The 27,243-nt window shown below is 38.4% G+C and overlaps 1 protein-coding gene across 4 annotated transcripts in view; it reads right to left on the bottom strand.

The window, feature by feature from the left end:
- Window positions 1-2,036: 2,036 nt before the first annotated feature.
- WAC (WW domain containing adaptor with coiled-coil) overlaps window positions 2,037-27,243 on the bottom strand; it is a 61,053-nt gene continuing 35,846 nt past the window's right edge. For 3 of the 4 annotated variants that reach the window (XM_075419600.1, XM_075419598.1, XM_075419601.1), the window contains exons 8-14: window positions 24,757-25,002; window positions 22,685-22,807; window positions 21,550-21,698; window positions 16,012-16,130; window positions 8,320-8,506; window positions 4,660-4,787; window positions 2,037-2,191 (exon numbers count right to left, since the gene is read on the bottom strand). In XM_075419600.1, coding sequence (XP_075275715.1) covers window positions 2,122-2,191; window positions 4,660-4,787; window positions 8,320-8,506; window positions 16,012-16,130; window positions 21,550-21,698; window positions 22,685-22,807; window positions 24,757-25,002 — 1,022 coding nt within the window. In that variant the 3' untranslated portion in view covers window positions 2,037-2,121. The remainder of the gene's footprint in view (window positions 2,192-4,659; window positions 4,788-8,319; window positions 8,507-16,011; window positions 16,131-21,549; window positions 21,699-22,684; window positions 22,808-24,756; window positions 25,003-27,243) is intronic. The other variant, XM_075419599.1, reaches the window with a different exon arrangement.

The following is a 27,243-nucleotide window of genomic DNA, read 5'->3' as shown; positions in this document are numbered from 1 at the left end:
CCTGCTTCGGCAGGAGGGTTGGACTAGATGATCCCCAGAGGTCCCTTCCAACCCCGAACATTCTGTGATTCTGTGATTTCGCATGCTACTCCCCTATGCTTGGGCAGCCTCCAGACAATGAGCGTTACACACAATACAATGTTAGGTAAACACTGCAGTCTCAGGAAGCCTTCTGCCACTTGGCCTTGGGTCTCCAAAAATGCAGAAATAACGTACGTCAAAATTGATTCACTCAAGATTATTCTATTCCCATTTTCTGAGCAAAACCAAATATTTGCACGATATGAAACACACCAGTATATATATACTGGGTTAAAAACTGAGGAACAATTACAAGTTAATCTATCCAGTTTTCTCACTTGTCGCTGTCAGTTAAGGTATTTCAACCTGTTCCATCTGCAACACCTTGCTAAGACAGCGTTCAGCTTCTGCTGATGAAAAACTGACTTTAAAAATCAGTCCGAGCCCACGCAACACAAGACAAGGCAAAATAAAAAGCAAGTAATGTTTCTGGTGCTGAAAGACAGTATTTTGAAGGAACAAAACATGTAGCATCACGTCAACACCTTTTATGTTCTTTTTCTTTGATCCTTCACCTACAACCTTTCTCACCTAACAGACTACTGTAACATATACACCTCTGCAAATATTAAACTAGCACTGCCGTGATTTTTGTTGTTGTTGTTTTTAAACAAATAAAAAGTCACATTTATTTTGTAGTAGCAATAGTTTCTTTTTTATTTTTAATATACTTTAGGAAACAATATACAAAGCTGAGCTTTGCCACCATTTTCAAACAGTGGGTTGCTCCAATTACACAAATTCAGCGTTTTGTGATGGTTAAGAACAGCAGTCAGCACCAGACTTAAACAGTTAGCTACAACACAAACATCCTTCGAAATGAAATGTCATAATATCAAGACAGGTAAACCAGGAGTTAACATATGACAACTGTTGGGGAGGTGTCTTAAATCATTCTTGTTGAATTTTATATTTCATTAAATATTTTATACACATTTTCCTGTTTACAAGTTTTAAACAAAACCTCCCTTGAGGAATTATTTAAGTACAAAAATGTTCAACAAGAACAGTTCTAATAAAGAGTCCCCAAACAGACCGAATTTTAATATGTGTTGACCAAAGGAAATGAAAACCAGTGTTTCTTTGTTTTAACATGTTTATTACAACAGATACAATTCACATCTGACTAGCTTTTTTTTTTCCTCCTCTTTTCCCCTCCCACAACCATGTTAACATGTTCATTGGGCTACTTCCTTATATTTGAGCAAGTAATGTACTTTCAGCACACATGCCCAGCAGTACTAGAAGTCCATCCTTACAGGGTGCAAATGGAAATACGTTTCAATAATTTATACAAACAAGTGGGTTATGCTCAATCACTGCAATTTTAAGCTACTGTACACAGGAATGAAAAGATTATAGAAAAAGTGCCATAGCAACAGTGCCTTAAGAAAAGAGAAAATTAGAAGCATTAAAAAACTGATAAAATCAGATCTAGGATTTCATGGGGAAATGGAACACTGAAAATGAAAAACATTTCTCTGTAAAACAGAAATGGAGAAGCACTGCTCTCGATTTGGTGCAAGTGTGGAAACAGTTGTTTAATGATATTTTGTACATTACCCAAATTGTTGCAGCCTTAGACACAGATCGCCTGGTGCTTGCATTGAATTTTAGGAAATGCAAGATTTCTGAATGATAAATTAACTAAAAAAAAGAAAGAAAAAAAAAGAAAAAAAAACAAAGCTAATTTTGCAGACAGGTTTACATGTAAAAGGCTAGGTATTTAGCCACCTCAGCATTGATTAGTTTTGGATGTCTAAGCTCTGATACACATGGCTTCCCATGGCTTCACTCTACAAAACATATTTACAACGTGAAGAATACATCTACAAGAAATCTACATTTCAAGGGTTTTACAAATCATTCTTGTATCTTTCCCCTGAATTTGACTCCCTCCTGTCCCCTTCCCCATGTCAACTTTTTTTCTGCCCAGCTCAACGGTCCAAAGTCTACTCAAATGCAGCTCAAAAGTGTTAAGACTGGGCATCAGTTTAATAGTTCCTGTACTCAAAACCATGTGCAATTGTTTACAACTTTTCACACCATAAAGGAATTCTGATTCTTTAGCTTTTCAAGTTCTTTAATTTGTTGCCTCAAAAATAGTATCCTGCAAGAGAAACGAAATAAATTAGTATAAACATTTCCATTATACAGAGATGTTAAGTAAGTACCTACACAAGTACTTTTACAATTTCAGTTAAAGATACCAAGCTCCTTAACTCTATTAATAAAATTCAGATATTTAAAAATTAATTCCCAATCTGTTCAATCACCTACAAACACCATATGCACATGCACAGAGACCTGCCCTGTTTGATACCTCAGTTCAGAAAAATAAGTTGCTGTATTTCATTACGACTGATACACAGTTATGTTTAAGCCTGCTCTTCACTTGAATTTAACTCGCCAAAAAAGCGGGACACTGGAAGAGGACACTGAGTAACTGAATATTCTGAAGAATGGTATTACGCCCATGTCATGCAGTTTTCCAAACTGTACAACAACCCAAAGCACTCAAATTTTTTTAAACAATCAAGTTTTCATCTAGACGCAACACTTGCTTTCCTAGTATTTGGCTCTGTGGCTAGTGGTAGTCTCTAGTTACGGTAAGCTCCCATCTCAAACATCTGATCATTAAAAGCCATCTCAGGGAAAAAAGTTGTAACTACACTCAGCTTCAAAACAGATTATACTGCTAGCATTTCCTTTATACATTTTTCCTTCTCCTACTGAACTGACATAAACAACTACTATGATTCATGAACATTTGCCTTACACAACTGTTTCCCAGCATTTTTAATGAACATTTTGAAACAACTTTTCATGATGCTGAAGCGTATTGCAGGCATGTGAATGAACTAAGGAAATATTCCGGGAAAGCTGAAGTTTCATATAAAGATTCTATGAAGTCCGAAGCAACTTTAATCAATGCAGAAAATGCATCCACTTCAGTAGACTTTTGTAAAACACTTTTCAAATATGCACTCAGTTCAGCAAAAATGAATTTCCTACTGAAAAGTAGGTGAAAAATGATCAAGATAGACACACTGAAAAAAACATTATACTTAAAAGGTGTGGGCATATATGTTATCAGTCAATGAAAAGTGCCTCTTCACATGCTGTCAGTTATGTTTAAAACAATATACTTGCTTTGCCTAGAGATAAAGTTCCCTCTTAGAATAAATTTAAATAGCTCTCTTCTGTGAAAAAGTCAGGAAATAATATCATCATTCAAATCTACTGGCTTTGACAATCCCATCCTTTAGGAAAGCCTCCCACCACCAACTTGTTACTTATGCCATGTATTCCGCTTCTTTGGGATTGCAGCAAAAATAAAAGATACATGTTATCATAGATTGAAAGTCATAATAATCATTATCCATTGACAGCTTAAGGATGCACAGTGCACAAGAAACAAGGTGCTGTTTAGTGAGCTGCACAATGACATTTAACGTATTATTTTAGATCAAATGTGCACCCAGAGACAGAAATAAAACCTTAGGAAATTAAACCTGTAAGAAACCACACAGTTCATTAAATATACTTCAGAAATTGTAATTTATGTAATGAAGTGATGAAATAAAAATTCAGAAAGAATGGGTATTTTTTATTCTTTATTAGGAAAGATTTACAAATATATTATAGCTTACTTCTGACTACATATTTACCAATGTATTCTAGCCTACTTCCGACTAAAGGATTGGTTTATTAACTGCCAAAAAGCAAGAGCTTCCAGGATAAAGCTAGCTATTTAAACAGCATGCAATGCTATTAAAGCAGCTTAAAACAGTAAATCAGAATCACTGTATTCAAACTGTAGTGTGACTTAATAGATGGGATAACATCATTCAAACTGGAAATTGAGTATGAAAGCAGTTTCAGGACCATGACTACTGGTGAAAAGTTTCAGCATGTATTGTAAAACTAAACTTTTCAATCTTGCCCAAGAGTCTTTGACAACGTGGTTGTGTATTGCTTCACTGATACAGCAGGTTGCTGCTATTACAGATTTAAGAAGCAGAAGTCTACTTTGCCATAATCAACATCTCACATAAGAACCCCAAGATCTTCTCAGATGCATCCTATCTAAGTAACAAATATTAATTTTTCCTTAGAATCTGATATCAACAACACCTGTTCAAACTTGCCTGGCTTTAGACCTAACAAATGTCTCATGCAAACTGTAGTGTTTAAGACCAGTATAAACCGTGCAGATGTGTACCTATGTGACCTATGCATCATGTATGGACAGATAATTTCGAAGTATGCTGAACTAGTATGAGTTAATCAGTTCTTCCTAATGCACTAATTTATCTGGAAAGATACTTCTTTTCTATCTAAGTGAAAATACATACAGAAATTGCATATCTGGTTCTATCCACTGGAGACGAAGAGGTATCTGTGTGGGAAACGGGTAGAGTGTACACAGGGAAAACGGCTTGCAAACCTGGCAAGTATTAGCATTTTTACAAAGTCATCTGTAAATGTAGCTCACGCAACACAATGCCAGAATGGGAATTCTAATACCATCTTGAAAATCACCATTTTGAAAATAAGCACAGAGCACACACTTACCTTTGCTCACGCAAAGTTGCTTGAATTTCACATACTCGAACTAAAGACCTTAAATTCTTTAATTCAGTACAAATTTCTGACATATGGACACTCCCCATGTTATGGGCTTCCTCACGTAATCTTGATGCCTGCAACAGTTACACACAGAGGTTAGGATTTTAAATCATGCATTGGAAACAACTGGCTGTAGCCAGGGAATTGCTGGATGAGCACGTCTTGAAACAGCAAAGCATTCTAACTTCAAAAGGGAACATTAAATCAGAAGTATGCTAAATTCTCTACAAAAGCCCATTTAGAATCAGAAATGAACAACACTGGCTGCCAACAGATTGTCAAACCCAGGCCCATGCTAAGGTAGAGATGGTTTAGACCTCCTTGATCCTAACAAATGTTTACCCAGCCATCTTGAAACACAGTACGTGACAGGGCTCTGAGTTTCCAAAGTAATTTGTTCAAGTAGTTAAAAGTCTCTGTCCGCTATTTCAACGGCAGACTTAAATTTCCCAGCTAAATTAAACCTTAGTGACAGAAATAATTGAATGCCATCTTCTTCCCAGCTACCTTATATAGAAAAAAAAAACCTTTGCAACCTTTTTCAGCTGTTGTCTTCCAGACAAGCACCATTATTCCAATATTCCCACCTAGGTGGAGACAACCAGAAGTATGAATTTGGAAGGCATGACCTAGCCCCAGTTTGCGCATTTCTTAAAGTCTTGTCACTGAACTGGATATATGACTCCAGAGAACTCCTCAACCGCACGAAGGAGACTACTGTAATTACTCTGAGATCCTGCTTACAACACTGCAACGTGGAAAGGGGACTTCTTGCAAGTGGCACACTGGAAAAAAAATTGTTTCAAATAGATCCTTCCCTGCAGCACTACTGTTTAGCAATGTTATTCTCTCCTGCACTGGGTCTGGCTGGGATGAAGTTAATTTTTCTCATAGCAGCCCACACGGTGCTGTGTTTCAGATCTCTGACCGAAACAGTCTTGATAACACACAGTGTTTCAGCTATTGCTGAGCAGTGCTTACACAGCACCAAAGGTTTCTCCCTTTCTGTCTCTGACCCCCCCCCCCCAAACCTGTTGTGGCTGGACAAAAAGCAGGGAGGGAATGCAGCTGGGACAGATCCAAACTGACCACAGAGACACTCCATATCACATAACGTCACGCTCAGCAATAAAACTCGGGGGCAGTTTTCCAGGGCTGCCATTGCTCAGGGACTGGCTGGGCATCGGTCAGCTGGTGGCAAGCGACTGCTTTTGCTCCACTTTCCCCTCCCCTTTACTTATTAAGCTGTCTTTATCTCAACCTATGAGTTTTCTCACTTTTGCCCTTCCAATTCTCTCCCCCATCTGGCTGTGTGGTGCTCATCTGCCTGCTGGGGTTAGTCCACAACATCTGCTTAAGGACTTGCATACTTGATTCTTCCTTCCCAGAAATAATGGTATTTAGCACAGGTCTTCACCAACTTCTGACATTTCTGCAGTTCAAAGCAGCACTTTGTGTTCTAATTCCCTACATTAAAAGTTTTCGTTTCTGGAGCATGTCGACATCCAGGAGTACCCTGGTCTCCAGCAGGACATCATTTTCCATGTCCTCCCTACACAACACCAAAGCCTTGAGACTGTTAGCAAACTATCAATAACGACTTTCAAAGTACTTCTTTTTAAGCTGACCAGTCACCCATTTTAAAGTAGTCTCATTTAAAAGGCCTTAAAATAATTTTTGCGTGCAAGACTCCTGTTAAAATGTGTTAGCAGTCTTGCTGCAAATCAGGATATAACATTTATTGCTTTCCCACGTTATCAAAGCCCAACACTTTATCTAAGGAAAAAAACCCACAAAAAAACTGACATAATTTCTTTCTAAAAGATCTATGCTGACTATTATCATGGTTTTCTTTCCAGGTGTTTGTAAAAAGGTAAATTCATAATTTTTTCTGCTTGTTCAATACTCAGAGTACCTCTATAGTTACTGAGTTGAGACCATCTACAATTCTGTTTCTCATGTTCCTTAAAGACAAGATAGTTATGTTGATTATTTTCTAGTTAACTGCCTTACTGGACTGTTTTCCAGTTTTCTATAACTGCTTACATACCTATCCTGGCTCACCTGATTTATTTACTTACTTACTTTTCACTTTACTGTGGCATGTGCTCTTATGCCCTAATTTCAATTTAATCTATGCACCTGGTTAGAAATCTGAAGAAACCAAGATACTGCATATTTTAGCCTCTTCACTTTTATCTAGCTTGCCTTCTTCACTGTGCACTGCACCTATACCTTCATTTACTTTTTCTTTCATATCAAATATCTGGGTTAAGTCCCTCAAGTGTTACTATTCAAAACTGGTCTATAAACAACACTGCCACGTGAAATCATCTGAAACCACAGACAGGACAATACAGCATGTAACTCTTGGCACAAAGTTAAAAGTATCCAACTGAGTACACAACCGCCTAGCATTAGCTGTTTTATTTTGGGATTTTTTTTATCTCTTTATTACTAACAGTGGTGAGGGGAAGAAAAAAAAAAAAGACTTAAGAACCATATAAATGTGTGTTTTCTGCATTAAGATATATGTTAATTCAGTACACAATGAAAATAACACTATCAAAACTATGAGTCAAGGGCACAGAGAGAAGTGGCTGTGCTGCACCATTTCCTTACACACACATTCCACAGCAATGGCTCAGCTGTTTGACTCAGTCCAGGTTGGTAACGTCTTAAAATTGAATTTAAAAAATTAATGAAAAAAACCAAGAACCCAAAACAGAGTCCAAATGGGGTAACAGTCTAGACTGTACTTCTAAGAGTCATCCTGCAAGTTAGTTTCTACCCAGAAGCCTCCAGTGTAGGCTTGTGCCAGCATGCAACCACTCTTCAAAAGACTACAGCAAACTGGGCTAGGTAAGATTAATATCCCACACAGACTGTGTCAGACAGGGTTACATGTGAAAGGTTTTGAGCTAGACTCAATAGCCAACACGGTTCCTTTGAGTAATACACTCCAAGCAGCTAACATGCATCCAGTTTCTCTGTACTACCACAACAGGATAGGCTTCATGCAGTTAGTTATAAAACATAGACGACAATTCTACTGGATTTCCCATTATGTATAAATAGCCCAGATTCAGTCTGAGCTGCATTCTACATCATCTTAAAAACTGGGTACAAAAAATAACGCAGAGTTCCTTTTTCACTGTGTACAGCTAACAACACAGTGACTCCAACTGTGGAGTAGTCTCCAATAGTTTAACTCTGTTAATTTATAGCATTTTCCACATAACATCATTCTAATAAAAATTTGTTGAAATTTATGTTCTTTTGTAAATTTCAACAGAACTTTTCCAGTAAGAAAATAGTTATGAGGATAGCTATTCATCTGAGGGAATTTCAAAAGCACTAGTACTTTAAGCAAGACTGAAAACACCTAACTGCTAAATGGCAATCACATGTAAAACCCGCAGGTCTGGTGTAATCTCTCTCCCCTCTCCTCTCTTCTGCCTAAGGGCAAGCATTGGGGGGGGGGGGGGGGGGGGGGGAGATGTTAAAATACTTTTAGTTCCTAGAAAAAGCAACCTGTGTAAGAAAAACAGATTTTAAGACACACATTTTGCCCTCTCACGGGGAACAACGCATAAGTGTACTCACCTGCTTTTCTGCATGATCTGCAGGCCAGCCTTGAACATGCTTTATAAGATTTTCATTGAAGTGTGCTGCTAGCGTAGGTGTTAATGAACAAGTGGGTCGTACAGATGTATTTTGTGGTGCAGGTGTCGAATTTGATGCACTAGTGCTAGAGGTATGATTTGGACCTGGTGATGGGCTTCTTTGACTGCTAGAAGAAAGAAATAAAAAAAGCGAGCATTGAAAAACAATGTAAACCTACAGAGAAATAAACACTTAAAATTCATTGCTTCCAGCCACAAAAATACATAAAGCATTTAAACCACAAGTAAATATTTCTGGTAGACCAAACCTGTACCACTTTTCCACAAACCTCCCACTTGTAGCACTCAAAGAGTTCCTATACAATATAGGAGGGTTTTTTTCGTTTGGTTGGGGTTTTTTTCTTTTTTTTTTAATTGACAGCTGTTTAAGAGATGTAAGCTGTATCTACTGTTAGTGTTGGATAGAGAACACATACACATATGCTCTTCCTTCAAACAGCTGCAAACATAAGATTTTCAATAATGATATATTAGGTGAAATCAAGCAGGTTTGTTCAACAGAGTATCGACAAGCATCATAATAATCATTAAGTACAAAACCTGATGTCCTGTCTAAAAATATAGCCATATGGGCTTTTGAGGAGTATAACCATTTACTAATGCCAAAACACAAACACCTAGGTGACTCTGTGATACTCTACAACCTCGCTTAAGGCGCTCAAGAGAACAGAAGTATCACAGGAGCAGTATGTTTGTAGCTACCAACTTGACTGCTTTACTCAAACATATTAATGCTGCCATTTTTCTGGTTGCTGTGTTAACCTGTTGCTGGAGAACAGATACATGGAGACATGCTCAGCTGATATGCGTACTGTAAGACGAATCAAAAACTCTGTGCCTTTGATTTCCTCTTTCAGATCTCCATATGCAACCAAACACTATCTTACACTATCTGAGACTACACAAACAGACAGCTTTTCCAATTCTACTTTGCAACTACAATTTTGGTCAAAAACTTCTTTACTTTTTAGTAAAAAACTCTCCTGTTAATCTTGGCATAGCAGTCTTTTGCCATCCACAGTGCTCAAGATTATGTTATCTACAAAGTATTCTAGCCTTTGCATTAAGCAATGTTGTTTGTGGGTCTTTTTTACTGCATTCCTCTAACAACTACCCTCTCACTCCACTTTACAAGATATTTTTCCTCTCTACCTCATAATGCTCCTCATGTACAGAAGGGGCCTCCTTAAGAATCCCATCTCTTTATAAAAGCTTATTCCTGCTGCAATGACTAAAAAAGGAGGGTACTGCTTTGGTAAATCTTTGGTAAACTGGTATGACTGACTAATCCACAAGAATTTTTGTACTCCCAATTTGCAAACACTCATCCTCCACCTTACACTTGGACAGTAAGCTCTCTAGGTAATTAAGTAGGATTTTTTGTTTTTCTTGTATCACGTCTCTCAATAAAGCTATGATACACAACCTGGACACCTAACTTTAAGTCTAACAAGCTACAGCAGTTCCCCCAAAACACGTAAAAATAACTCATATTTAAATTTATTTTCCATGTGTCCAGAAGCTCAGGTATCAGGGCTAGCATGAACACTACACTCTCCTATCCTATGGATCCAACCACTTCTGACAACTGCCAGAGCTGCAGCTACACAATTCTGCTATGTGTAAGAGTTCATCGCTGTTCTTCAACTTCCATATTATCAACAATAGACAACTCCACTGCATCTTTCACCAGCATGAAAACTGCTATTTGGTATACCACCGTTATCAAATGAAGGATCAGAATGTGGGTGTTTGTCTTCTCCTTGCAAGCCCTCCTGTCCAGGTGATCTGATCTTCTAGGAAATCAGAACTTGTACTGGAGGGGGTATATAACCCATGGTGGGGAAGTTTACAAGCTAAGCTGACATTTCAGCACATGCCCTTTTCCATTCCCCCACCCCTTGCAAAAACAAGGTCTCTACACTCTTAGTTCCCTTTCCAGCATTCATCAATCACTCCTAACACCCACACGCACAGAGGGGGCTCTGTTCTTCTATTCTGCTAAGAAGATGTGGGAGCAGTGCTAGTCATCCATGCAAACATGGACAAGGACAGGTCAGGATGAAAATGGTCTGCTCTGTCCTCTCCACCCTTGTAAGGGAAGACAAAGGAAGCAGTAATCTTGAGCAGGACAAAAGAATATCACCAGCACCATAACGGTAATGGTACCTCACAGTTACGATGTGCTTTGGCACTACATATAATTTGAGAAATAGTAGCACTAATTCTGTAAGTACCCAGCCATTACTGGTAAGATTATGTTTACAATCACTCTCCCATTGGCAGCAGCTTTTCAGCACAGGCCATCATTTCAGTCTGTTTCTTAAAACTTTCTTACTACTCACCTGGAAGTGATATAAAGTAATATGAAGAAAAAAAAAATTTGAGAGGAATCTTAATTCATCACCTAACCTAGCCCTTGTGGGCTGAAAACATCCTAGCATAATGCAATTATCTTTACAGTCTAATGCCCAGCCATTTATCCTAATCACTCACACTTGCAAAGAACTACAGCAGGTTTTCAAACAAACAGCCAACAAGTTAGGTACAGCACACTGCTCTGCAACAGACTTTAACCTCATTCCCTTCAGTAACCCCAAACTTGTTTAAAAGCTTAGAATTAAAAAAAAAAAAAGTAGAAAGATTTTCGCAGGCAGTTTTGTTAGAGATGTATATGTGAATTTCCCTTGATTTCAGGCAGCAAAAGTTGCAAAAGGGAATACATGATGTAACCGGGGAAAAAAGTGTTCTTTGGAGTTTGTGCTCTGTGTTCTCTTTAGTAATTGGCTCAACTACTTCAAAACCACTTACAAGTGCAAACGTTTAACTGTAGAAATGTTCAGTTGATTAGAAAAAAATGGCATTTAGATTTTGGAGCTGGTGTTGAAACTAGCCAAGAACACAAAAGTGCAACAAGGGCTGTGCATCAGGAGCAAACGAAAGGTTAAGCAACAGGCCAGCTGCCCTCTACAAGACAAGAGGATCTGGAGACAAAGGACATGAAAAATGCCAGGATTGTCGGCAGCTATTTTTTGCCTGGGTTTTTACAGGTATGGTCTGCCCTCAGGCCTCCCACATGCTCAAGCACATCAGCGGAGTCAGTGCAAGTAAAGTATTTCCTACAGCAGAGGAAGAAGTTAAGGAGCAGTTAAGCCAACGGACATATGTCCATGCAACCAGATGGTGTGCACCGACAGGTAATCAGGGAGCTGGCCAGTGTAACTCAGATGCTGCATCAGCTTGAAGCAGCATGGTGGCCACGTAAGTTTCCTGATGATGGGGAAAAAAGAACACATTAAAGCCATCTTCAAAAAGCACAAAGACGACAACCTGGGGAACTACAGGCCAGTCGACCTTCGTCTCTGGGAAAGTTATAAAGCAAGTCTTCTTGAAATGGGTTCCAGCTACATGAAAAACAAAAAGGCAAAATAAAAGAGCCAGCACAGATTTACCACGGGTAAATTATGCCTGACCAACCTCACTAACTTCTATATGATTGTCTCAGAGGATAACGGAAAAGCAATGATGTTGTTTATCTTGACTTCTGAAAGGCCTGTGACATCATCTCCCATAGTATTCTTATAGCCAAACTGTTCACTTACGCAGTCTGTATTTCATGTGCAAGGTGGGTGGAAAACTGAATGAACCACTGGGCTCAAAGGTTGCAGTCAGCAGTACGAAGACCAATTGAAAGCCAGTTACTAGTGCTGTCCTTCACTGATTAATACTGGGACTAATAGGGTTAAAGTTTTTATTAAAAACCTAGATGGTGGCACCAGTGCACCTTCAGTGAGTTTGCAGATGATGCCTACTTGGGAGAAGCAGTCAATACGCTGGAAGGTAGGTTATTATTCAGACGGACCTGAACAAGCAGACAGAAAGCAAGTTCAAAAAAGGCACATGCAAAGTCCTGCACCGGGGGTAGAATAACCCCGTGCAACAACACTGGAACAGCCCCACAGAACAGCGCAGGCCGAGTAGCAAGTAGCTTTGCAGAAGAGGACCTGAGGATCCTGGTGGACAAGCTAAATGCGAGTCAGAAATGTACTGCAGTGGCAAAGCAGGCCAAGCACATGCTGGGTTGTATTAGCAAGAGCGTGGCTGAAGAAAACCATTCCTCTCCTCTCTTCAGAGCTTATGAGATCCACAGTACTTGGAGCACTGTGTATTGGGGAGCCCAAAACCAGACAAGAATTAAGCTACCACCCCAAAGGAATCTGGCAGAGGACCACACAGATGACTAGGGGGCTGAAGCACATGCCGTATCAGGAGAGGATAAAAGAACTGGGTTTATTCAGTCTGGAAAAGAGAAGGCTGAGGAAGGGGACTGAAGGACTTTCTTACTGTTTCTAACTACCTATGGGGAGAGCAGACAGCCAGACTCTTTTCAGAGGTGCACAGTGGTAAGACAAGAGGCAGAGAGACAAGCTGCAACAACAACGGAAATTCTAATTAGACATAAGGAAAAAATATTTCACCATAAGAGTAGTCAAACACTAGAAGATGATGCTCAGAGATATTAAAAAGTCACCTAAACAATGCCCTTAGCAATTCAAACTTGCTGGTCCTACTTTGAATTGGGAATTGGACTACATCGCAACTAGAAGTCCCTTCCAACCTAAATTATTCTATGGTTCTATGTATTCATACAGCATCAGCATACTGATGGTGCAGAGAAAGGCTACATTCATTAACTAAGTAGAACTGGAGCATCATCTTCAATGCTTATTTACTCCTTAGTTCTAATAGGATCAAAGTTCCCCTGTGACTTGCCTCCTCTCCATTTATCAACCTGGCTTCTCTGACTCCTACTTCATCAGAAAAATCACTCTAATACATCAGAAATGATTCAGGAAAATAAATAAAATCTGTGGGTTTCTGAAAAATAAAGTTGTATCTTAATTATGAATAAAACATACTGTCACAAAATATCCTAGCACGGCTATGTTAGCAGCAGGGGGAGCTACAAATGCAGCAATGACACAGTTCCAAACTACGGCTATATTTTTAAATGCTTCAATAAAGCCAAATACCTGCCTTCGCTGCTGTGTGAGTTAAAGACTGAATATGCCACAGGTAATGGAATGCTTCCAGAGAGGCAAAAACATCTGTACAAGAGTATGCAAACTGGATGGTTCCAAAACAGACTACTACAAACTACAAAACCTTACAACCTACAAAAACTGGGAGGAAACACCTCCCGCTCCAGCAGTTTTGCATTTTCTAAGGTCAAGGAAAAATATTCCCAGTCCTTTCTGGAAATAACGAGAAACTAGCAACCCAATGAAACTATTAATTATGGAAGCACTCATTTAGCTCCATTTTTAAAGTAGTCATAATTCATGGTGTGTCTTCGGAAACATCTCTTACAAAAAGACTCCCTGTGTGCCCACATCGCATTAATTTCCTACTTACATGACTGAAATGTTCACAACTTCAAAGTTATCAACAGCCATTCACATATTTCTTAGACAGTACTTCCTCACAAACAAGTTAAAAATAATTTTAGCTCCATTCGCTTACAACTTGTGATAATAATAAAAGCAAAGGAAACGTAGTTGGGATTACCTTCTCCACAGTGAATCTGTATTTAAGCTGCAGAAAAATGCAACCTCAATTTACAGAGCCTCTTTTTGGACCACCTGTCCAATTATTGTTCATTCCAATAAAAAACAAAGGGAGAAAGCCCCAGGAGCATTCCCCAATCTGACTGACTGCTTTCACCTACAAAGGAATAATCTGTTATGTATCAATTCAGAAATACTGCTGGAACACAGCAAATCTTTTGCAGATAAGTAAATCTACCTCTGAGCTGGTCCATTTTCAGTCAACTCCACTGCACTGAACATTAGAAAACACCAGTCTCACAGATTTTTCCAGATCACCTATTCCTTAATCTTCCTTTTTTGCAAATGAGACACTTCTAAAGAAACACAAACTCCTGAACTCATGATGCACCATACGTCACAGTCACAAATACGTAACAATTTGAGAGGTACAGGATACTAAACAATACTGTCACAGTTTATCTTTGATACCCGCCTGCACACTCTCCTCTATTTGTGCACTACTTCCTGCGCCACCTTCTCCTCAGACACGGGACAGTGGTACCTGCATGACCCCACTGTTGCAGCGGTACAGCTGCTGGGACAAGCTCAAACGCTGATGCCAAACAGAGCAATGGTTCGCAGAGCACCAGCAGATCCCTCTAAAGGGAACACGATGTAGGTAAGGGTTATGCCAGAGTAGGAAATCCTATAACCCAAAGCGAGGGTGGGGTATGGATTAGCAGGCCAAATGCCTACCAGTATCACTTCACACAGACTCCAGGCCACGGTGAAAGTTTCCAAGAACAAGACTATCTTCCTGAGCAAGATTTCCTATGGCGAAAGGGTGATCAGCAAAGGACAAAAGGGTCTGTGACTGACAGCTGTTCCCCAAAACCTCACCGCTCCTTATTAAAAGGTCTAGTCCCGTTATTAAATCACTGGGACAGGACTGCCAAGCAAAACAAAAAATAATATCCCCCCCTCAAAACAGAACAACCACCTTCTCCCCCAAAAAACAGCAAAAATCAACATAGATTTGAAAATCTAACAATAAGTTAGTGCATTGATGATACGTAATCAAAGGTCCCCTTTATTATTAGTCCCAGAAGGGCAGATAAAAGAACCTCACTATTTTATGATCTGAAAAGCACCACCATGTTGCTTCAGGTATGCTGACAGGGTAGGTGATGGGTTTTCGTTGTTGGTTTGGGGGTTGGTTTTTGGTTTGTTTGTTTGCCCCCTTTTTTTATTTTTTTTAATATCATACCACACATCTTATTCAACCATTCTAAAAATCTAGCTTTTAAGAAGTGCAACACCTTATAGATTTACAGGAATCCACTGCAATGATGCACTTTTTAAACAGTCAACCTGTAATCTCTCCCTGCCACAGTTCCAGACCATGACACCATCACAGAAGTATCTTACAACAAATCTTTGGTTACAGTCCCTGAAACCAGTATGACAAATTGCACAGCATCCTACAGTGAAAAGCCCTTCTTCCCAAAAGGAAAACTTCAGACAAGATACAGATTCCAAACCCATCTCGTAAATCCATGGCTAAATGTTCCTATCATGCAACATCTGAACAGGCTGCAATGTTGACAAAAAAGTCTGGCCAAGGAAAAGCATTTGTGAAACTTACTTCATTTTTTAACATTTTTTTCATTAAAGTAGCAAAATCACCTGATAGACAAACCACAAACATCTAACACAAAGCAAATCACACAGCGTTAAAGTATTTAATCCCACAACTGCACAGAACAAAAACTCCGAAATCAGAATACAAGGAACCACTTGTAAAACAGACTCCACAGTGACAAGGCAGACAGTAATTATATTTTGCTTCTTCTGTGAATGGAACTCTAGTGATGGTGCTGTAACAGAGAATCTACCACATTAGCTCTGTAACAAAGATATTTAGCTGCACCCTTTCAGTAGCAGCAGAGTTAAATCGTATGTGCAAAGAACAGGCCAAAGAAGAATCCACAAATCGCAACACATAAAACATACACTAGATCCAGAGCAAAAACAGAGGAGAGCATAGAAGTATTTCAATATACCTTGAGCGCTGAAGACTTCGTGGAGAGGCAGGTTCATGACCTGCCTGCTTGTCAGCTATAACCGGCTGCTGAGGTGCTGCCTGTGAAGCTGGTCCTTGTTTAACACCCGAAGCAGCAACCTGGAAAGTTCAACACTTCATTAGGTTTCCTCCACAGTAAATATCAAGTGTAAGAACCAGAGGAAAACAAGGAAATTACAAGTTACAAGACTAGCGGGGGTTTTTGATACAAGCTCACTTGTTGACAGAATTTTTATACTCTATTCTTCACAAAGTGATCGGGTTTTTTTGGGGGGGTGGGGAAATCACCTCTAGTTCCACAGCTGTGATAAGACAGCTTTTTTTTTTTTTTTAATAAAATAGAAAGAGTACTTAATAGACATAACAGAAGCAAATTTAGATTCATCTGACTTATCAAAATATTGCAAGTTCCTTAGGTAAAATAGTTTAACCCAATTTAATTTTTGATAGTGTGTTCCATGTGAGCACCAAGCTCGTTTTCAACCTCAGAAGAATTGTCCATTATTCAAATAAAAATTTTCACTTCAGAAGTTAAAAGTTTCCTACTTGAAAATACATTACACAGTGTCAAGAGCAGAATTAGGTCATAATTGTATTATAACATCTGTATCAGAAATGGGAAAAAAAACTAAAGTGTACTTATCAGTCTGCTACTCCCCCTTTTTAACTGTTCTGTCAGTTCTAAACTGATTAGTGACCAAAAAAAGTAACCAATAGCTTTTTGCTTTTCCTTTGTAGTACACATTCACATCTAAGATATTAAGACACCAGCAGTGAGATAGGGTCTTTTTCTGTGAATTTCTGAGCTACAACAGGATGCAAAGTTTAAGAACATACTACCATCTAAGTTACAGTAAATGGACTTCAAGATACTTTTTTTTGCCCCATACTCTGCGTACCTCTGTCCTTTTTAAAGTACGTACAAGAGAGGAAGCAGCTCCAAAATTTATCCCCTACTCATGAAAATCAAGCTAACAATTTTAAGAAAGACGAAGAGATGAAAAATGGCTTCTAGGGATCCATAGACAAAAAACATAAATCAGGCAGCCTGTCTGGCATTTGCTGACATCAGGCTGGTGTAGATTTCTAACTAGTGGTCATCTGAAACTCCAGAAATTCTCTCAGTTTCCAAAACAGACTTCTGTGAAACAAACCACAGATGGTAAGTCAGACAGTATCTGCTAAAGTAAACTCAAGACATAGCTTCATTTATTCAAATATACAGGAGATCTTAATGTAATCTCAAACCTACTTAGATGTCTAAGAGGAAAAGCCACCTTTTAAAATGATCATCAAAAGCCACAAAAAGTCTGAAGAGCACATGAAAAGGTCATGGTTCTGGAAAGATAATGCAAGGTCATTGTAAGATCACACAGTGTGTTGAAATCAATAGTATTATAGAGTTGAGAAGGGTGAAACAATAGCAGTTCCTAAACTGATTTATGAAAAATAAGACTACTCTAGTATCTTCATGAAATGTATGACATGAAGAACTTTGCTATTAATGCCTGAATTTTGCTCATCCTGTGAGGAGACACAACTATCAAAGCTGTTCAAACAGAAGGAACAGTTTCAAAAGGAAAGTCCATCAGAGATAATACAATCACCTTGCAGAGCCAAACCTGAAAACTAACCATCTCCTTGGCTGGTAAAAATAAAAACAAAAATGGACTGTAAAGAAAAACGGGGATTTGTGAAATAAATGAGCCACAAAAACTCTTAACTACTCCCTGTTTTCCAAGTGTAAGTAAGACTGTAATTAAGTGTACCAGGAACAGAAAAACAATAAGGGCTAAAAAAAAAAATCCATAAGCAACATTCTCACTGAGCTTGCCAGTTCTGTGTAACATATGCTTTACACACACTTATTCTGCAGAAATTCATAATGGTTTGTAACCATACAACACAGGCATAGCTAAATAGCAAAATGGGATGCCTAGGATACTGGAGCTGAGCTGCCACACACATACAGCACACCTCCTGGCAGACATACCAGCTTGCATTTAAAAGTAGTACAGCCATGTTCACGCAGTCCTAAGTAACAGCCCCTACTGTGCAAACAGCACTGCACTGTTCCCAGAGCCAGCCTAAGCATCTGTGCATCCAGCACTGGGCTCTCTACTCACACGGTGCCAGTTCAGCTTTGTCTACACCTGCTGCACAGAAGCACCCTATGCCAGCTAGCTTGTGCTCTGAAACCAAACGTATCCTGGCACAGCACCACATCTTGATTATGCATAATTTACCCCAAACTCTTAGAACTGGATAACCTAACCTGACTGACATACCCAAAGGAGTACTAAAGCAGACATGCTCACATTGGAGCTATCACCACCTAAGTTCTCATCTCAGTTTCATATTATGGAATTGAATTATGTGAATACAAGTACTATTAAGAAAGTTCTTTCCCTGCTGAACTGCAAAAGTATCTGCTGCTGAACCAGAATTTGTTACTTCTAGGACTAACACACAAACAATTAATGTTAATATTTCAATAGCTCCGTTGTTAGCACCAGATCTGAGAAACACAAAAAACAAGAAAAAATCCTGTTGTCAAGCATTACTACTAATTCTGTTCAGTTGATCTGTGAAGTTCTTTGAGGTACCTAGGAAACAAAGCTTTTATGGTTATGATATTCCAGTGTTGTAAGAGTTGTAACTTCCTCACAGAGCAATGGGAGTGAAAACCTGCTAATGTGTATAATAATGCACAACAGCCTGTCAGGATTAATAGCTTTCTGAAGTAAAGACATTCTAGTTTAGAGTAATTCAGAGGTTTACTTAACACTTTGATTGCAATCACATTGTGCTTCAAAAATAAGCCAGATGTGCAATCTCACCTCACTGTGCTGCAATCTTATGGAAAGATGGATTCAAAATATCATCATTTCAAAATGTGTCACAGGATGCTCATCAAAATATAGATGTTACCACTTTCAGAATAACTTCTATATATGTATCAGTAAAACACACAATATTCTACACTTTGCTTGCATGGTGCCAATTCAGCTTTGTCTATGCCTGCTGCACAGAAGCAGCCTAAGGCAACTAGCTTGTACTCTGCAACCAAGTGGTGAAACACCAGAGGTGGAATTCTGTATGCCAAGTCACTAACTACAGGCAATCAGAGCCCTGCATACAAGCGGAGATTCTCATATCGGACAAAGCAGAAAATAACCAACACATTTTTTGTTGTTTTATGAGGAGTAGCAGCCTTGCTGTAGTTACGAATTATAAACTCAGATCAACTTTTCTCAAACTTGCATTTAGCCTTAAAGTTTTTTGCTTCTACTGAAAATCTGACGGAAGGCTTGTGTGTCCAAAAGCATATTCAATTCTACAGTTGGCCTACCAAAACAGATTGGCCCTACTTAGAACACCTGGCGTGCCTTCACTTTCTCTTACAGCATAGTTTACTACCACACCACCTACTTCATAGGAATAAAGCTGGCCTTTATAATGGGTGAAAGGCAGTGGGTTCAAGTTTGTCTGCACAGTTCTAGGAAAACATCTGTAGCAGGATGACAAACACTAAAGAAGCAAAGTTTATAAAATAAGGATAAATGTCTTGGTGGAAAAAAAAAATTTTGCTGAGCTGTCCCTCCTTCAAGATTTCTTTCAGAAAACACTGTACATGAAGATCCCAAAGGATAAAGCTTTTGGCACATTTATAATGTAGCTGAAAATCAGAATTTTATTTATAAAGCAGATCCAGATCTCTGGGTTGTAGAGACCAGAATGGATCAATTTCCAATTACTGATAGTAAACAACTTGAGAAGATTCCTTTTCATATCCCAGGATTTGAAACTGCGAGACTTTCAGAGACATTTTTGTTTCAAGTCTGCTATTTTATAATTTCATTACTTGTCATCTAGCTATGGGATGTGACCACATAGATTCTCCAACGGCAGAAACCAAGACAACAAGCAGGACTAGTACACATGAGGCTTTCAAAATTCATTGTATCGTTGTCAGTCACAACAGACTGGGAGAATCACTTGGTTTTCTTTGTACCCATGAAAAAATCCAAATGTAAGAAAATAAGGCATTAGACTAGAATGGAGAATGCAATTTGTCCTCCTAAAGATAAAAGTATTCCTTAAAGGCCTTCAAGACATAAGACGTACTCTTCCAAGCAGAAAATTGGGGGGAAAAAAAAAAAAAAAAAAAGCCTTAGCTAATCGGGGGTGGGGGTGCGGGGTGGATTTGGGGGCAGAGGGGGTTAAACAAGACTGGTCTCACCCCAAAGTCTAGAGTCACGCTTGTTTCGCTGCTAAGACACTACATACACTCAGCAACATACTGACAGACTGGTTTAAAATCCAAGTGTCTCAATCTTGAAAGATCGATCAATGAAGAGACAGGACAAGCTCCCAAATCCTCCTCAAAGGACTTCCATTTTCCACAGCCAGAACAACACTGTAAACTGATGTATTTTTGATTTTGATTTTTTTTTCTTAAACTTGTCTAAATGGCACAAGAGTGTTATGCTCTGCAGCTCTATCACTACAAAACTATGCTGAATGTAAAAGGTTACTTTCCACCAGAGGGTGCAAATCAATAGCTCTGTCTTCCTGTCCCCGTTACTAACAAAATCCTCCTTCATAATAGGTCCTTCAGCCCAGTATCTCTTCCCACCCTTGTTCTATAATATGAATCACAAGTCTTTAAACAAGGAAAAAGAAAAACCCTTAACGGGAAGTTCACCTTGAGTGCCGCTATTTACATCTACTTTCCCCACCTGTATACAGCAAAACAGAGTCTCTGATCTGCCAGACAGAGCAAATAAATAAACAATCTCAGCTTCAACTGTATTTACTTCTCAGTATCACCACTTGTAGGACACGGATCACTGAGCTCAGATTCTGCAAAAGACATTTCTCCTCTGAAGAGTGATCCACTAGAGGGATCATACCAAAAACAAAACAAAAACAAGAAGTAAAAAAGACAACTATGTTCTCTACTTCATCCTTAGGAAAAACCTTAACTGTTAACTTCAATTAATATTTCCTAGTCACTGATCCAGTTAAGGAATTCTGAATGAATGGGGGTGAATGGTGGGAAGGGAAAGGGACATAATGTTGTTGACGTTGTAAACACCTAGAACATTCCTCAATCAAATTTAAGATTACATAAAGTGAACTTCCCCAAGAAGTTCTCTCCTATTCTAAAAAATCTTTTATTGGCTAAAGTCTAGAGAACTGTAGCCTTTGGAGTAAGTTTTTGTTTTCATTTAAATACATTAAAATACTGATCTCTTGGTAATATCATCAGACAGTATCTGAAGTGAGCACAAGATTTTCTTCAAGAACAGAAAAGTGTAGTAGAATTCTATGCTAGAGTTGTACTGCAAAAATACAGCCAAGTTGTTGCTTCCAGTTGCTTCTGTTTCTATTGAGAAAGTTAACACACATGTTTTATCATCCTATACATAACTGCTAGCACACAGTATATAGCAGCTACACTTACCTATAATGGTTTCTTACTACCATATGGCATCAATCAAAATGAGCTTACCTTCTGCTGCGACGATACCGGTGGCGTAGTCATCAAAGGTTTAAGTGGAACGGTGTTAGTCTGAGGCGTGCTTATTCTTGGAGATACATATGATCTTGGCGATGAGGCATCAGATGTTAAAGACATCGGAGACTGATTAGATGGCTGAGCTGTGAAGAAGGAAAAAAACCAGATAACAATCTTAAATGTGAAGTTGTATGCTGTATTAGATTATATACAAACATATTCACCATTAATATGTTCGGGGGGGGAGTGAAAACCTGGAACAATAAAATGTACAACAACCACCCTAATTAAAGAATTGTATTTTCCCCCAAACCCTCCACTTCTAAAATTTGATGGGAGGGGGAAAGAGAAGAAGCTATTATGCAATGTTTTTTACACTTGAATAGGCTAAATTAGTTTCATTTGTGATTCCTGTTTTAGAGTGCTCAACTCGATTTAACCAAAACAATGCATGAACAGTTTATCTAGAAACCTATTCACTCATTCTAGGCATCTACCAACAGTCCCCTGCCCATGTTTTAACTACTGGTTAAAAATTAGCATTAGCCTAATAATGCTTACCTAACTCAGTAACATGACCTTGTTTTGGTTTAAATTGCTAGCTTTATTAAGTTACAAACCAGAATGTATTGAAGATACCTGAAGGTGTATCTTTGCCTGGAAACTGAAAAACGCTATTTACAGAAGACTACAAAAAAAACCCCACCAGATAAAATAAACTTTAAGAATTTAAAGCCTCCCCCAAGAGTCACAGTTGCACAGTATTAGAAGAAGGGTGTTCAACCAAGGAAGAGTTCTTTAACATTGAACATTAAATAACGTGTAGTTAAAGTTCAGAATAAATTGAGCGGGTCTCGCACATGTCTCACATGACTCATATACAGTTAGTTAACATACAAAGAAAATCCCAAAAGGCGAGACAGAGAAGCACATTTCCTTAGTTGTTTGTCAGCTTTCTGCTCCCCACATAACAATTTCTTATCCTATCTTTGGAAGAAGTCATTCAACATCCTCCACACCAGACGGCCAAAGATACGAAAAGGGACAGCTTCTACAAGTTACAGTTGTACCAGCCTTTATAAAATGCAACTTAACAATTTCACATAAGTGAAAGGAAGACTCTGAATACCTTGCGTAGACAGTTGCGCAGCTTGAGAAATTAGTGAAGTGATATTGAAAGCAGATGGTCCAGCAGTAAGAATTTTATGGAGTATAGACTGCAGAGAGGCTTGTGTCACAGCTGCTGTTAGAACTAAAAACAAACATTCTGTTTTACTGACAATTCTAGAACATCACTTTAAACTCTTCAAACTGGCTAAATAAACTTGACACATTTTCTTTCTGATTTTGTTCCTGTACCTACAGACCAAAGAGCCACCTGAACTATTTTTTAGTGACTTGAATCCAATTCATGAATGCTTGGCATATCTAACCAAATCCTTTTTCTATCTTTGAGACATACACTGAAACTTTAATTCTTCAGCTTGACTTTACAGATCAGTAATAATTCTTGTAAACATGAACAGAACATTTGTTCAATTCATTATTGTAGTAAGCACAATGTGTCGGGTTTCTTTTTTTTAACTACAACAATTAAAAAAAGGCAAAGAAGCAGTATCAGTAACTCACTAGAAGAGATGGGGGGCAAGGGGAAAGACTTCCTATTCAAGGAAGAATAAAAGATCTTTCGAGTTAAAAATACAGACACTCAGTGTTCTTAAAAAAAAAAAAATCAAAAACAAAACAAAAAACCCCCCATCAAACTTCTTTGTTATGGGTTTAGCTGTCCCGTCCCCACCTCCTCCAGCAAAAAATTAATCATTTTCAACCAATGGTTTCGAAACTGCACTAGACAGGAAGAGCATCTTACAGTATGTGCTGATGAGACTCAGCTTCTGAACTAACCTTTTGAAAAAGGTCTACTGGCTCTATAGGATACTTCCTGAACATACACTACCCACGCACCAGTGAATAACTGCACCATGTGCACAGTAAGGGCAGTCCTGCTGTGCAAGGTGAAGTCACTTTGCCCACGTACATCTACCAGCCAGACCCTCATGCCATCAGAACAATGCTAAACACAGCTGCTGCTCAGACGTGGCAAGAGAAAATGACTAGGAACTTAAATTGGCAGCTTTCTAATAAAATACCATTGGAGTCTTGATTGGAGCCTTGATTGTGGAGTTTTCATTTTTTTTAAACACAACCAACCATGATACTCCTACATTTTTAGTCCAACCTAGTGCACTACAGTTTTAAAAGCCTCTCCCTCCACCCTAAAAAAAACCCCCTACTCGCCTATTAGTACTGAATGAAGCCATAATATTTGCTGATTAAAAGCAAGTTAATTGACAGCTTTTCCTTATAAATAATTGTTAATATACATAATACTAAAATTTTAAGTAAAACTATACTATTTTGACTGTCATGGTTTGCACTTCTAAAAAGGTAGTTAACTCTGAGCACTACATGTAAATGTTTTGCTTCCTATTTAGATAGGTGATCAGAGCACAGGAAGTTCAAAGAAGCAAACAAAAGAATCCCACACCACTTTCTTCATCAGCAACCTCCCACTTGCAGACACCACATTAGATAAAATTACATTCAAAATGCATTAACTTGTTCTAGCAGCAAAAGGCACCATAGCTGGTTTTAAACTTTCTTTTAATAAACCAGGCCAATGTGACAAAAATCTAAGGGATACACCAATTACATGCACAAAATTTAACTTGCTAGCAAAATTACTGATATGCTGTCTTTATTCAGAGAGGCTAATGTGCTCTGTTAAAAAAAAAGTTGATAGGCAACATAAGAATCCCTAGAAGTTTCAGTATTTGCAAACACGTATTATTAGAATAGCAGCACAAACTACAGAATACAAAGAATATTACACGAAACAAAAGAACAGAAAGCTCTAACTAAATTTTGTGCAACAGATAAATGCTGATACAGCGATTAAGTCACCAGTTTCAATTAGACTGCTCACATACATCAGCATTTATTAGCTTAACAACCTTAAACATTACTTGGCAAATTTAAAAAGGTTTGACAGAAAAAACCCAACCAAAAACCAGTCCCCACTTTATCTAGGGATTCATTTACTCACTTTTCAAGTAAGGCTTGCATTTACTACAGCTTAGTATCCAGTAATATACCAATGTGTGTAAATAAGTTATTACATCAACTTTAAAGAATCCTTACCTTCATTGATTTTGGATATATCTACGCTAGAATTATTAAGCTGCAAGGTGGCTTGCAGAGCAGGCAGCAGCTGTCGAAGGAGATTTGGGTCCTGAAGTAACGGAGGAATCGGTGATTGTGGGACAGGTGAGACAGGAACTGTAGGAGCAGATGAAGCAGGCGCAGAAGTTGGATTCAGTCCAGAAGCAGAAGATGTAGAAGGAGTTGTGCAAGAATGGGGTACAGACTTGTCCACAGATGCAGACTCTGAACAGAAGACAGACAGTAATTTTCATTTTCCCCAATATAACCTGACAATTTCTCACTAGTACAATATTCATACTAAATTCAGAAGATCAAATTCTTAACTATTAAGAAAAAAAACAACCCACGAATATAACAAAAATGGAAGACATTTGATATCTAGTGTAATTTATGCTATGGAGACTAGTATTTATTAGGAACACACACACTAAATTTTTCCACTTCAAGATACTGGACTGAAAGCTGCCAGTATTACAAGCAGCAATTTTTTTCCTCTAATTTTTAGGACAAACGTGGGGCAAAAATTCCTTAGTGAATTTTTCTTTTACTGTGCCTATACTTACAACCTATGCTTTTACTCCTGATTCCAATCTTTCTTTGGAAAATATACTATGAACAAAAACCTTATAGTCCATGGACTTTACAGATAGGCTAGTATGTCATATTTGAGGGGAGGGTGTTAGCCATGCTTCATTTATTCAGAGACTAGACTACAAGAAGCTACAAAATAAAGACTATCATACACAATACAACTACATTGCTCAGGAATCACAGACAGGATAATGAGCTGTACTAGAAACGTAAAACAAGAGCTGTTAACATCCCCACAGCAGAGTGGAAAAACATCTAAAATGTACCTGCCCGTAATTAATTTTAAACTTGTCAGCTTTTCCTGAAGCATCAAGACCTATATCCTGTATTAATCTCATTTTAGTAAACATCAACACTTATTATCCACAGAAATGCTTAGTAATCAAATTCAATTATACTATATAGCAATTTGTTCAAATTCATGTGAGTTATTAATTTTAAATTTTACTTCAGTTAACATGAAAGTTTGTCCTCCATTCCAGTATTGTGAGAAATTCATGCACTGAAAGTTTTTCCACTTACTACCGGTGTACCATCAGTCACTTCAAATATCCTTCCTTTAAGAAGCCTGGACCACTGTGTTTCAACTTTAGCCTCCCCTTCTCTCATTCCAATTAAACCTATCAGAGACCTCTGCCCCCAAATTCAGTCAGGACTAATGCCTCTTACAGCACCAAACAGGTTGGATGAAGAGTGAAAAGATGAATATGGATCCAAGATTTCCACGTATGCTTGCCCATAATGCTGAAGACCTGGATTTTAAACCCACCTCCAACTGGGCAGAGAATGTCAACCTGGATAGTCCGCATTTCAGGCAAAAATCCAAATGAAAGCTAAAATAACTGGCTGGGAAGCTCTTTTAATCTAAAGGTACTTTTGGTGGTTTTTTTTTTTCTTTGGAGAGATGGTCAAAAGCAGAAGAGGGTGACTTTTAGTAAAGAAGAAAAACGAAAAGGTCTTGTTTTGTTTTACTACCTAGGTTTAAAATGTTACAAAATTTCTAGAAGCTTTTGTTTTTTGACAGTCTTAGCTGCAACTTTTGAGACTGATTTGTAGAAGAACCCTAAAAACATAAAAATTAAATATTACTGAAGTGAGTATCAGTATGTAAAGCAAAGGAGATTAGAAATCTGCATGGAAAGAAAGGGGACTTCTGCTTCCATGCAGTTACAGCAGAAATAGTTTGTAACAGGTCGCAAATACTCAAAAAAACAAAACAAAACAAAACTTTTCCAGTGAAGTATCTAAGAAATCTAAACCAGAAACAAAAAACCTGAAGGATCCAAATTTGACAGCCTGCAAGGATGCAACAGCCAGGGCACACAGACATAGTTCGATGTTTCAGGCAAATTTCTAAGAAAGAGGTGGCCTTATCTAGCTACAAGCTCCTCAGGACACCAGGTTGGCTTTCAATGCACCTGTAAAGGGACCTGGTAATTTGGCAAGGAGCTTTTCATAAGAAGAAATTAAAAAGGGACAAGAAGTGTTACAAAGACTGAGGACAAAAAAAAAGCAGTTAAAAAATTTTTTATACCGTTTTCAGTAACATGTGACTAGGACAGCTAATTAGGCGTTAGCCCCCCTTAAAACAGTAAGTCATTAGTAAAAGTCTTTGTTATAAAAGTACTACATACAAAATCTCATGTTACGGTGTTCAAGGTCAACTTTTAAGACAACTGCAAGTCAAGACACATCAAGCAAACAAGAATCTTACCATACTAAACAAAAACATGTAAAGTTTAAACTGAACTTCGATCTGTCATAGTCCACATAAGGACGAGACACACCGGCAGACAAAAAGCAACAGAATTCAGTACAACGGGGCACGTTAGGGCATGTTAATACTCACACGTACAAGCGTCCTACCCTACA

Source organism: Opisthocomus hoazin, chromosome 4, assembly GCF_030867145.1.
Source record: "Opisthocomus hoazin isolate bOpiHoa1 chromosome 4, bOpiHoa1.hap1, whole genome shotgun sequence".
Classification (NCBI taxonomy): Eukaryota; Metazoa; Chordata; class Aves; order Opisthocomiformes; family Opisthocomidae; genus Opisthocomus; species Opisthocomus hoazin.
Note: the sequence above shows the minus strand (reverse complement) of the source record. Positions and strands in the feature narration are given on the sequence as shown.